The sequence below is a fragment of the Adiantum capillus-veneris genome, chromosome 10, assembly GCF_014529385.1.
Source record: "Adiantum capillus-veneris isolate H3 chromosome 10, ASM1452938v2, whole genome shotgun sequence".
Lineage (NCBI taxonomy): Eukaryota > Viridiplantae > Streptophyta > Polypodiopsida > Polypodiales > Pteridaceae > Adiantum > Adiantum capillus-veneris.
Genome location: NC_140940.1, coordinates 153,135,189 through 153,148,083, shown reverse-complemented (window position 1 = coordinate 153,148,083; position 12,895 = coordinate 153,135,189). Strand labels below are relative to the sequence as shown.

Genomic DNA, 12,895 nt, shown 5'->3' with positions numbered 1-12,895 from the left:
TTGAGAAGGGATGTGGATGCCTTTGTGCGAGAATGCCTAATATGCCAAAAGGTCAAGTTTGACAGGCAAAAGGCACCAGGGTTATTGCAACCACTACCTATTCCAGATAAACCATGGGAAAGTATTGCTATGGATTTTATCTTTGATCTTCCAAGAACGCAGACAGGAAATGATGGTATTTGGACCATTATTTGCAGATTCAGCAAACAGGCTCATTTTATTCCTGTCAGGAAGAAGATAAAGCCAGATCAGATGGCACGCTTGTTTATGAGCAATATTTTCAAGTATCATGGCATGCCACAGTCGATTGTTAGCGACCGTGATCCACGCATGACAAGTTTGTTCTGGAGAGGTTTGTTTGAGAATATGGGCACCACGCTCAAATTCTCTTCGTCATTTCATCCTCAAACAGATGGGCAGTCGGAAGAGGCAAATTCTACTGTCCTAGATCTGCTCAAGTGCTATGTGTCAGAGCATAAAGGAAAGTGGGAGCAGTATTTGCCATTGGTGGAGTATGCATACAATAATACAGTGCATTCATCAACTGGCAAGGCACCCTTTGAGATAGTTGAAGGTGGCAAGAAAGTTCCTCCCATACTGCATACAAAGGATAAGATATTTGAAGCAGATAAGTATGTTCAGGACATGGATGAAATGTACAAGAAGGTCAAAGTGGCCTTAGAAAGGACTCAGGCAAAGCAAAAGAAAGCAGCTGATCGTCACCGTCGTGAAGTGGTATATTCACTTGGTGATTGGGTGCTTCTACGGTTTGAAAAGGCAAGGTTAAAGAAGATGAAGGGCAAGGAAAGAGTGTTTCCAAAGCTCAGCATGCGTTACTATGGGCCTTTTCAAGTGTGCGACATAATCAGTGATGTTGCATATAGGCTGAAATTGCCTGACAGTTGGAAGATTCACAATGCGTTTCATGTGAGTCTTCTCAGACCCTATGTGGGTGATGTGCCAGAAGATATACCAGCTGAAGATCAGCCGGAAGTCGAGGAACTTGACGAGATCTTGGTCCCTGAACAGATTTTGGCACACAAAGAAAGGAAAGTGAAAGGCAAGGTTGCTAGGCGTTACTTGGTAAAGTTCAGAAACTATCCACCAATGGATGCTAAGTGGATGGAAGAAGGTGAACTTGCAGAGTCACCAACTGTGTTATCACTTTACCTGGAAGCCTTCGATTTGCAACCTACCTTGACCCCTTGAGTTTCAAAGCTACATGGATTGTCAGTGTGACAATGGCTTCTGAAACAAATGATGTACATGGTATTTAAAGTGAGCTCAAATGAAATACCTGTTACATGAATGTTAGAGCTGTACAGATTGTCAGTTTGGCAATTGCTCTTATGGAATGTCCAAAAGTTTGGTTAGTGCTATAGAAGTGAGTATTTCTTGTCAGTTTGTCAAGGATACAATGATTGCTTCTATTCAGGAGTACATGTGTAACTGCATTCTTAAACTGTCGGTTTGGGTATGCTCGAAAGTGTTACGGGATCCAACGTGTACTATAAGACAGTGGCAAAATGTGCAGCTACCATTTTGTCATTGGAAAGTTAGTGACTCAAAGCAATGGCAGAGTGCGAAGCTACCACTATGTCATTGGGACAGGGTTCACACGCAGGCAATACATGAGTCGACGAGGTGTTGAATACACCAGGGTTGACAATGAGCATGTATGTGTCGTATATGTGTCGACATGTGTTGAATACATCAGTGTTGACAGTAAGCATGGACGACATAGATGCAAACGAGGACGTTTGAGATTTCAAGAGGGGGGTATGTCACCAGCGTGTGACTACTATCTATCCTTTTTGTTGATTTCTTTCTTATTATCTATTTACTTTCACTTTTTGGAAACACCCCTCGGGAAATCTAACTGCCCTGCATTGCATAGCTAGTGTGGAACTGTCCAGAGGGAGTCCAGGCCTGAGGGCAAGAGAGCACTAAGGTTGGACAAGGACTATGGTTAGCCAAGTGGGGTCATTGACTAGCCAAAGTGGAATCCTTTGCTACAGAGGCTACATTTCAGTTCTGGATGTGGCCGCAGTGTACAAAGAGGGTCGGATGACCTAGAAAGATACAATGGCAGCATCTCCTAAAATTTAGGGAACTGCTGTTTTGGGACTTGAAAATGTCTTCGCGTCATTACGTGCAGTTTGACATGGGGATCATTTTGTTACTCTGTGGCCAAGTCAACAGAGGCTGCAGGTGAGATATTTTTAGACCCGAAGGTCTAAAGCGGGAAAATGCACAAGTGAGTGACACTTGGCACTCTGAGGCCAGTTTACTACTTATAGAGAAGGCAAAAACGTGATTTATAGCTGGGAGGCTCATTTTGCAAGTCTCTGTCACAGGTTAAGAGCTATGGAGTGCTTGCTTTCCCTCTTATGCACAGTGCGGTGCCAGGAGTGATGCCCTGCACGCTACGCACTGCCCTCTCTCTCCCCTTTGGCAGTATGTTATGCCCCTCTAGTGGGCTCTTCATATGACCAATGTACAGTTGTGTGGGTTCATGCGTGATTGCCGAGGCAAGTGCCTCTTGTACAGGTACTGGATTAGCTAGCGGCTAATCCCCCCGCAGGTACAAGTGAATTCGGAGAGGTTTCACGCCAGAAATCTCGTCCGATTCAAAGGGCAAGTAGCCCTACAGGTGCGGGAGCTCGAGGACTTGCTACGGATGCGACCGGCACGCGAAACGGAGCCCGAAACAGTGAATTACAGCCTGCTGTGTATTTTTGCAGGTTTAGGGTTTTGGCCCTAAACAGACCCTAATACCCCCAGGAGGTTCGGGGACGCAAAGGGACCGTTGTACAGGCGATCTGGCGTATTTTCAGGGCTGAAAACAGAGAATTCAGCGTGCTGCAGATTCTCGCCAGGTTTTGCAAAGTGCCCGTAGGCGTCGGGAAAGTCAATCAATGCGTGGGAATACTGACCGTGAAGGGTTCTAGTACAGTTATGCTGCCGAAATCGGGCTGGAACGGTGGAAATTCAGCCGAGTTTGTGCGGGGCAGCTTGTAGGAACCACAGCGTTTCTTCCCTCTTTTGAATAATAAAGAAATACCGAAAGGGGCGCCTAAGTTAGGGGCCAATCTGGTGTCTGTCTACTCATACAGGTGCAATCTAGCAGCCTGTATCCCTCTCCCCTTTGTTGTGTCTTGAAAGTACAGGTAAAATAGACGACTAATAATGGGTGAAAGCTAAATCAAGGTTTAAATCCTTTCCCTTTTTCTTTCTTAGGCGTGCCTTCTCAAAAGTAAGAGCACCCAATCATCCTCCTTCAGTTTCCAGTCGCGACGATGGCAATCCGCTGCCTTTTTCTGTGGTTCTTGAGACTCTTGCAAAGTCTCGCGAACCTTGGCAAAAGCCGTATCCAAGTCTCGCGAATATTCATCCGCTTCAAATATCTAATCTTTCGTGCTCAAGAAGGATGGAACCTTCGTAGCACTTTCAACAATCTCACATGGCGTCTTCCCCGTCGAAGAGTGTATCGTGTTACTATAGGCAAATTCCACCAAAGGTAAGTTCTTTTCTCATTGAGTCTTCTGATCCAAGATACAAGACTTCAATAAATCTAAAATCACTGAATTGGCAATCTCAAATTGCCCGTCAGTCTGTAACTGGAACGATGACGAGAACTGCAACTGCGTGCCAATGTTCTCCCAAATTGCCTTCCAAAACCAACTCATAAATCTGGGGTCTCTGTCGGAGAGAATCGTCTTAGACGTGCCATGTAATCGGAAAATCATCGTGATCATTCTGTATTCTCAGGAGATAAAAAAAAATGAAATCCATTTCAATATTTTCCCAGGGACGGGTGGGTATGGGTAAAGGCTGTAACAATCCCTGTGCTTTATGCCTGTCAAACTTGACCTTCTGGCATACCAAGCAACTGCGCACAAACTCTTCCACATCCTTCTTGAGTCTCCGCCAAAAGAATTATCTTTCTACCCCTATCATGGTGGTAGCAATGCCGCGGTGACCAGTAAAAGGTGGACAGTGGCAATCAGTCATAACCTTTTCCCTCAACGGCTGTGTAACGCACAACATAGTCTTTTTCATCAAGTAGCCTTCCCGAAGGGAGTATCCAGCTACTGTCTCCCCATCCCGTATCCGTGCGAAAATATCTACAAAATTTGTATCTGTGGCACACTGATCGACCATATCCTCGAAGCTCCTATGATGTATCGTGGAAATAGCCAAAACCAACGGTTTCCGAGACAAAGCATCTGCCACCACATTCTTCTGTCCCTGCACATGGACAATCTCGAAGTGGAACTGTGACAAGATGTTCACGCACCGCATCTGCTTTTCCGAAAGCTGCTTCTGTGACAAGAAGTAGCGCAAACTCTGATGGTCTGTAAAGACAGTAAAATCCGCTCGGAGTAGGTAGTGCCGCCACTGAGTAAGAGCATGGATAACCGCCAAAAGCTCTTTCTCATAGATCTGTGTTGTCATCTCCGGCCTAGAGAACAAACGACTCCCGTAAGCTATGACATGGCCTTCTTGCATCAAGACCGCACCCAGACTACGACCACAAGCATCACAATATACTTCAAATGACTTCTGCAAGTCCGACAAAGTCAAAATAGGTCCCGTAGTCAATTTCTCTTTCAGTGTTCGAAAGGCAATCACCTCTGTGGGTCCCCACGAAAAAGGTACTCCTTTCTGAGTCAAGGTATGCAAAGGGGAAGCAACCTCTGCAAACTTTCGTATAAACCGCCTGTAGTACGAACACAGTCCCAAGAAGCTTCTAGCTTCATGGACATTCCTCAAATCGGGCCAATCACGGATAGTCTCTATCTTGGCCGGGTCCATTTGCACTCCTGCTGCTGACACAATGTGTCCCAAAAAGTGTATCTCTGGTAGGAAAAATTCACTTTTCTTTGCATTAATCACTAGCGTGTGATCTCGTAATGCCTGGAAGACTTGAAGCAGATGATCTCTGTGTTCTGCCTCATTCTTCGAGAAAACAATGATGTCGTCAAAGAAAGTGCCAACAAATACCCTGTACTCTCGAAAAATCCTGTCCATCATCCGGTTAAATGTCGCAGGAGCATTGGTTAAGCCAAAAGGCATCACCAAAAACTCAAATAACCCAAAAGTCGTCCGAAAAGCTGTCTTGTAGACATCTCCTGGCGCTATCCTGATCTGATGATATCCACTCTTCAAGTCAATCCTGCTAAAGCACGAGGATCCCTGTAACTTGTCGAGTATATCATCGATCCTAGGAATCGGAAATCTGTTCTTGATGGTGATTTCGTTGAGAGTGGTATAATCGATGCACATTCTCCAAGATCCGTCTTTCTTCAAAAACCAACAACACTGGAGAGCAATACAGTGAAGTACTAGGCTGGACAAGACCCTTTTCCAACAGGTCTTTCATTGGGTTCATAATCTTTTCATTCTGTACTCGGCTCACACGATAAGGTGGCCGATTCGGTGGCGTGCTTCCAGATATCAGATCAATGGTATGATCTTCAGGCCCTCTGGAAAGCAATCGGCATGAGTGTGGAGAAAAATCTTGGCGTTCTTTTGATCAGGTCAAAACATATTCAACCTTTATCCAGCGTTCAGTTCTCTCCCAAAAGAATGAGTAAGAAAATGAAGTTCATCAAGTACAATCTCTAAGCCCTTCATTTATCAAAGTCGCTTTCTCGGCCCGGTAGTCAACTACGGCGTAGTTCTTGTGGTACCAAGGGATCCCGAGTAGAACGTCACTCGCGTGCCCTGAACGCCCCTGTCATTGCAAACAAAGTTTGCCAATGCTCGGTGTAATGGCAACATCCCATCCGGGTGCCAGTCGAACTACCTCCGCCTGTGGCGTCAGTCTGTCGGGCGTAATTCCAAATCGAGCCGCCAATTCCAAGTGAAAAGAAGTTGGCCTTGGCTCCTTCAAAAGAGCTTCCTGATCCTTCACTTTGCCCCGAAAGCGGCAAAGTTTGTACTTTCATTCATTAGATTCGGTGCAGGTCCCACGCCATGTGGTACCAGTTTTGCTTTTCTATCTGCCTTTTCTGCCACATTCCTCAGCTGCTCTCGAACTCTCAGACCTGTCGTCGTCTTTATCATTCTGTTCTTTCTGTGCCTTTTTAGGGCACTTCGCGGAGATACGTCCATGTTCCTCGCATCCAAAGCACTTCCCCTCTCTCATGAAGCGAGCTCTCTCCTCAGGAGTAAGCTTGGGTCGTGCATCCTTTTTTTTCTCTGGGTTGCTCTTTTTCATTCTACTTTCATTCCCAGAAGTCTGTTCGGCTCGTTGTGTCATGGCCTCATCTGTGGGGTAGGTCAGACTGCCAGAGTGAATGGCAAAGCCCCACTTCGCATGACTCATCAACTCCTGAATAGAAGCTGACTTCTGTTCCAAGCAGTGATCTCGGATCTCTGTAGGTAGACCCAAGGTAAACCGCTCAATCTGTTCTCTGAACGAGATCTTCTTGAATGAAGAGGCGGGTAGAAAAGAGTTCCAGAATCTTTCACAATAAGCATTGATTGTATCTTTCTTGGTCATCCGAAGATGGTTCCAAGCAGCTCGTACATCTCGTTCATATTCTTGCGTCAACCAAGAAGAAAAAAAAAGCTTCTTAAATTTCAGCCATTTAACTGGCGCACTCTTGTTTAAAAGAAGCGTGGACCACCAAGTACGAGCATTCCCCTTAAGGTAAGAGGTAGCTCTCTGAATCTTGGAGTGCTCTGAATAGCATCCTCCCGCGAAAGGATGTCAAACTGCTGTATAAAAGACAAAGCCTTCGAAGCATCTGAGTATCCTGAAAAAGTATCAAACTTGATCGAGTGGCCACCTTCCTTAAACTCTCGGACTTTCTTGCTTTTATCTTCGAGAAAGTCATACTGGTTGGCTTTGTAAAAATTCTTCTTGTTCGCATAAAACTTTCCGTCATCGGAATCTGAGCTGTCTGTAGACGAGTCCTCAGTAGAACTGTCAGTCTCTGGGCGAGATGTAGCCTTCTTTGCCTTTTCCGAAGCTTTGTTTCTTGCTTCGCTTTTTACCTTTTCTGTCTTCTTCGCTCGAATCTGAAGAGCTAGAAGAACTGTCAGAAGAAGAAGAAGAAGAAGAACTGGGTACTCCTTCAAATCGAACACGCTTCTTCTGTTTCTTTGCCTTGTCAAATGTCGACCGACGACCCAAACATCCCGGGAAGTCAGTACCTTTCTTCTGCTTTTTGCCGTGCTTTTTGTCTTTCTTTTGCACGTCGAAAAGCTGAGCAATCCGTGCATCAACCACGTTCTCCAGTTCCTTCTCCGTATATTTCTTGGAGGCAAAAGGTTTCTTGAGAGCGGGTTTCGGGAGTGGTGTTGTGGTTCTCTGCCACTCCATCTGTACCTCTTCCAAAGAGGTCTGGTTCATATATTTTGCCATCTTCGGGTCCTTGGAAAAATTGAGCATCATCTTTGTTGCATCACCGATCAACTGGCGACACTCCATCTCTCGCCGCTCCGCCTAAGTAGGCAAAGGCGGGCCGTACTCTCTCCCAGAATCTTCCTTGTGATCCCTGCCCGTATCTCCAAATGCAGAGGGAGTCGACTGATCATTGCCTGAAGCCATAGGTGCCGCGGAAAAAAAAATTCGGGGATCGGATTTCCCGTAGAAGAGAAATCAGCCGTGCTCTGATACCACTGTAACGGACTTGGACACTCCAAGTCAAGAATCAACCACGACAGCACCAAATAACCACTTCAAAACAATTCACAGATCACAATAGATTTGCACTGGCCCAGCGGAGTTCCATGCCAAGAGATATTGGCCCCAAAGACTGGCGCCCCTTTCGGTATTTCTTTTTGTATTAATCAATCATCAAAGTACAAGAGAGCGGTTAGGGTTTCACTCTCAGACTCTGCGTCCAGATGCTCTGAGAAGTGAGGCCCTCACCACTAATTTAAAGGTTACAAGGGATGCCCAAAAGCAGAGCCCCAAAAGCTTCAAAGCAAAAGCAGATTCTCTCTCTCTCTCTCAATGAGTCAGTAAAAAGCAAGTTCTCTTTTTCTCTTTCTTTCTCCCAAATCAAAGCGAAAAGCTGAGATTTGCGTCGCTCAAAATTTCAAAAACAAAAAAAAAAAAAACAAAAATCCACCTCCGTGATTTCCGGAAATTAGGGTTTCTGGCAGAAATTAGGGTTTGCAGGAATTTTAGGGTTTCTGGCAGAAATTAGGGTTTCTGCTGTCCGCCACGTCATCACTTTGTGACACACTTGGCACGGTTGAACATCACTGCTAGAAGCTCTGTGAGCAGGTCCCTGGCATGTATAAAACGCTCTGCCACTAAGCCATCATGATCATATGCTCTCCCAGTTCTCACTCATCCTATCAATGGCCTCCTTCACCATCTCAGAGATGAAAAAACACACGTGTGTGGCCATGGCTCAGGGGGGTCGGGAAGAGGTGGCTGTCCAGGAAGTGTGTACAGAGATGATGCATACTGGCCCCAAGCCTCTGTAGAAGTAATGGCAGGAGGGGGGAATGCTCGTGAAAGAGTCGCCATGCCTCACCTGAGTCCTGACTCAAGAATAGCTGATATAGATCCTGCTCTAGCCGGGCCAAAAAAGCCCTCTTCTTCCGTCGCACTAGGCGTCAGAAGGCAATCTGAGACTGTCTGTGAGTGAGATCCCCCAAAAGCACCTGCCTCTGATGTCTGGCTCTCATCTTGTGGCACTCCTCATCATACCAATTGTTCTAAGGCATGCTCCCAGAGCGTCGTCTCTGCTCAGGCTGGGTGTGTGGGTATGCCTCGCTGCTGCATCATGTAGAGTCTGTGTCAATACAGTAGTAAGCTGCTCTAGGGGTAGCCAAGGCTCCTCAGTGCACAGGCGTCTATAGATCCCATCTATGTAGACATAGTCCGTCTCCCACGTAAAGGTGTAGCGAGTAGGGGTTGCTGTCGGTGGCATGTAGAGAGAGAGAGAGAGAGAGAGAGAGAGAGAGAGAGAGAGAGTCAATCAATAATGCTGTGAGGGGCAACTTAACATGCAAGGTGACGCAGAATGTATACCAAAATATAACCTAAGGCTTCTCTAGCACATAAAACGTCGACTGTGGAAACAAACTTGTGGCAAGCCATTAGTAGCAAAGGGTCTACGGTATTGGCAAAATTTACCCATCTGAGCTTGTTTTGATATCCTAATGCACATGACTGATAAGTTTTGAAATCGTAGGATGACGCATGAGCAAGGGTTTTTTCATGGTATGGTGACCCTTGAATCTGCAAATAACAATACAAAGACAGATAGCTTTACCTCTGAACCTCCTGACACATCTCTTATGAGCACCATCTCTAGAACATCACTTCTTTCCTTGCCCTTCGCACTTTCCAATGGTGAATGGCTGTCGCCGTCTGAAATTTCTTCCACCCTGCTAGGTCCCAAGCAGTCGCTTTCCACCTCAGGAGAAGCCCTCCCAAAATTTATCCTCTTTTGAGGAAGATCTGAATCTGCTTCTCTCATTATATGGACATCTTCTTTGCTAGTTTTGTGGTTGAACCTTGCAAGAATTTTACAATGATGTGAAGAGATAGCGATGTGGTGCAATCAATTAACTAAGACTAGACAATTATCACTTATCAGCTTCACCTTAGGATTTCCCAGTCAATCCATCACTGTTGAACACATAGTACTAAGTATGAGGTTTTTGTTCTGACAGGCATTCCCTTTGAGTACTTGTAACATTGAAACATACCTAATACTGTACTATTTCATTTTGAAGATAGATTTGGAGAGGAAAAAAGAATGGTATACTACATTAAAGTCTATGCCTGTGATTCCACTTAATCGACACTTCACTATGTCTCTGTGCTAAAGTGCTTCACTCTATGATCCAAAATGACTTCATCAATGAACTTCAACCTTGAGAGACCCATCACTCTTGCCCTTAAGTTTACAGTCGGGAACATATTCCCTGAAAAAAATCACATGAAACAGAGAATGGACTCACACATGTGAAAGCAATTCAAAATTACATGCAAGTGACCATATAATCTTCCAATATTATTGTCGCCTAAATAATGTGTAAACAATTCTTATCTTTACCAAGGATTAAGTTCATTCATTGAGGCACAGCAGGTGACTTTCAAGGGACAAAAATATCTTCCACAGTAACCTTCAATGCTCTCTACTTTTGGTCATAATGTTCCTTTTGTCGCCTTTGAGCATCCAATAGCTAATTCTCTCAAGTGTCCCAAGGCATCCAGCTACCTTTTGAGGATGAAAAGCATGCTTGTTTTGGACTATGTACCAATTGCATAGAAGTAGGAAGTGAGTTCAGAGTGAGAAGCTTAGTGCTGAGCGCAGCAGCTGAGTAGAAGTAGGCAGCACGAAGCAAGTTGGGCTGTTGCGCAACCACGGTAGGGGCAGGGTGTGCACGACAGGCAGAGGGTATTACAGGTGGCGGGCTGGGGCTGGGGCTGGTGCAGTATGACAGGTCGAGATGCGCAGAGCGCAGGTATGAGGTCGCATGTTGTTTGCTTTACCTTTAGTCTTATCCTCTTCAACCGTCATCAACCCCAGCAGCATTAAGCCTTAGCTTATCCTATTCACCCCAGCAGCTTGTTGCAGCCCTAAGGTATGGAGCTGCCAGTCAAGCACCTCCGAGCTGCATTGAGCCTTTAGCTTTGCCCTTCCCCCCCACCCCTGCTTCCCCTCCACGTTTCATCATTTCAAGGGATTGCAGAACAGAAGGTCTCAAGGTGGGCATTAGAATGTTCGTCAAGAGCTTGGAAGGGGGATACAAGTCGTGGACATTAGAAAGTTCATCAAGAGCTTGGTGAGAGCTGGCAGGCTCCAATCTCTAGTAAGCCGGTTTTTACGGGGAACCTACTGGGTCACCTGAACCAGATTTCTTGGCATATTTGATACTGCTCATCAGAGGTAGTCCTCTTCGTCACCATAAATTCTGATGGTATGTCCAAGTCTTTCAACAGATACACTTAACTCCATTCACAGTTCATTGGCTTCATTAGAGGCATGTTGCTTGGTATGCACAGTGATGCGAGAAAGGTTGTCAGCAACACACATTAAGTTTCAACCGCTTGGGTGTTGTTTTGAGTGAAGGCGGAGCACCGTCAAAGGGAGTCTACACCGCCACTCTTGGATTGATTTTTCACACCTTCTGGGAAGAATCCGCCTCAATTCATCTCTCCCCCTGCTATACATGGAGGTGGTGTCTTTTATTGGGTTACCAAGATAGGACATTTCTTTGTCTATGGTCAAGCAGGATATATGGCAGTTGGATGCACTAGGAAGGAGGATAGAGCATTCAGAGAAGAGACGGCAAACAGCTTATTGATCCTATTAAGTGGTCCTAACGCTGTTATAAATGATGTTCGCCAAAACTGATTTTAACTTTTGACACAGAACACCAAAGTGAGTCGGGTGTAGCTAGGCATCAAGCTTGTATGTAAATAGCTAAATTAAGACGTGCATAACTTTCCCACTAGTGTCACGGTGTGAAGAAAAGATTGAAGGATAACCAACTTCCAAGAGAAGGGAAAAGGAGAAAGATTTAGAGCAAATAGAGAGATCGATTTGAAACAGGCCAACATGTTTTGAGTTTAAAAGTCTCATCAGGGCTATTCAAAGAATACAGCAATCCCTCTAAGGGGGAAACGTGGTTAGATGGGTGGAAAAGAAAATTTTCCCTTTATTTGAACTTGATTAAATTGGCTACTCCATGCAAACAGTCTCGTTGAAAATTTTCATGTCTAAGGCCTTGTAAAATCTTCGGGCAAAAAAAAAAATTACCACAGGTCCATTGAACTGACTATCTAAATCTGTCCTCATATTCTTTCAAAATCTTGAGAGATTAAAACAAACTAAGTCTACTCTTGCAGTCACAGGCTATTAGTTGATCTTACACTCCTCAACATAATACTTAATGCCCATTCTATAAGTGTGCCAAAAAGAAATAACATTCCAAAAGCTTGTGTCCTATGCATAAAAATTCTTGACCTGCCTATGGAGAAGCATATATTTTCTGTTTTGGATCGTTTTGAGCGGAGCAAACACGTCTACGCGTGTCTCAGGATCTGTCCTGATGGAACTGTGCGTACTTCTGGGGGATTAGCAATTAGCTAATCCAATTCCTGTCTAGAAGGCTCTTGCCTTGGCAAGCACGCAGAAATCCAACAGAATGTCATCTGAGAAGCCCAACTATTGGGGCATTACCATATGTGCAAAGGGGGGAGAGAGATGCACGAGAGCAAATCATCGCACTACATGAGACGAGGGAGAAGGCAAGCTTTCCATTAAAGCTGTGATCACCTACACCCACTACTCACACACACACTGTAGGGCACAATAATCCAAAATAAGCCTCTCACAAAATTGGGCGCCCCCTCTTGAGACTACGCCTTCTGGATGTGTGTGTTGGCCTCCAAGTTGCTCTCCTACAGCCATGTGTCCACTTTGCTCCTTTTGGTTTAATTCCTAGTACCCACCAACTTATAAATCTTGCCGAGGTGCATAAAATGACTTTAATTGAGCCTAGTCACTTCTCTACTAGTCAGATTTCAGTACAAATCTGCCCAACCATCTCATGATTGCCTGGCCTTGACTCCTACTGGTGAAACTCTCAGCCAATGGCCGTTTCACACTAGCCATGCAATGTCTGGATATTTGTGGTTTCAAAAAGGGAGTCCCAAAAATTAAATAAAAATCAAGGGAGAGAAACCAACAAATAAAGTTAGTGTTTGTCACAGTCTCATGACATACCCCTTAATCGAAGTACCTGATCAAGTAGAAACATAGACTTGAGTCAGCTCGGACTTGGGAGTCGATGGGGTTGTTGGCCCCCTTGCTCTGTTGCCAGAGCAAGTACTTGCTTTATTACTTGCACAATGCTAATACAATGACTAGAACCTCAGATGTTGAGATGCTAATGGGTACTTGAC

The 12,895-nt window shown here is 45.1% G+C and overlaps 1 protein-coding gene across 1 annotated transcript in view; it reads right to left on the bottom strand.

Annotated features, from left to right (window-relative positions):
• The window catches only part of LOC147449888 (SET domain-containing protein), an 84,196-nt gene that overhangs the window by 18,330 nt on the left and 52,971 nt on the right, over positions 1-12,895 (bottom strand). The window contains exon 4 of the mRNA XM_086522240.1: positions 9,249-9,492. Coding sequence (XP_086378366.1) covers positions 9,249-9,492 — 244 coding nt within the window. The remainder of the gene's footprint in view (positions 1-9,248; positions 9,493-12,895) is intronic.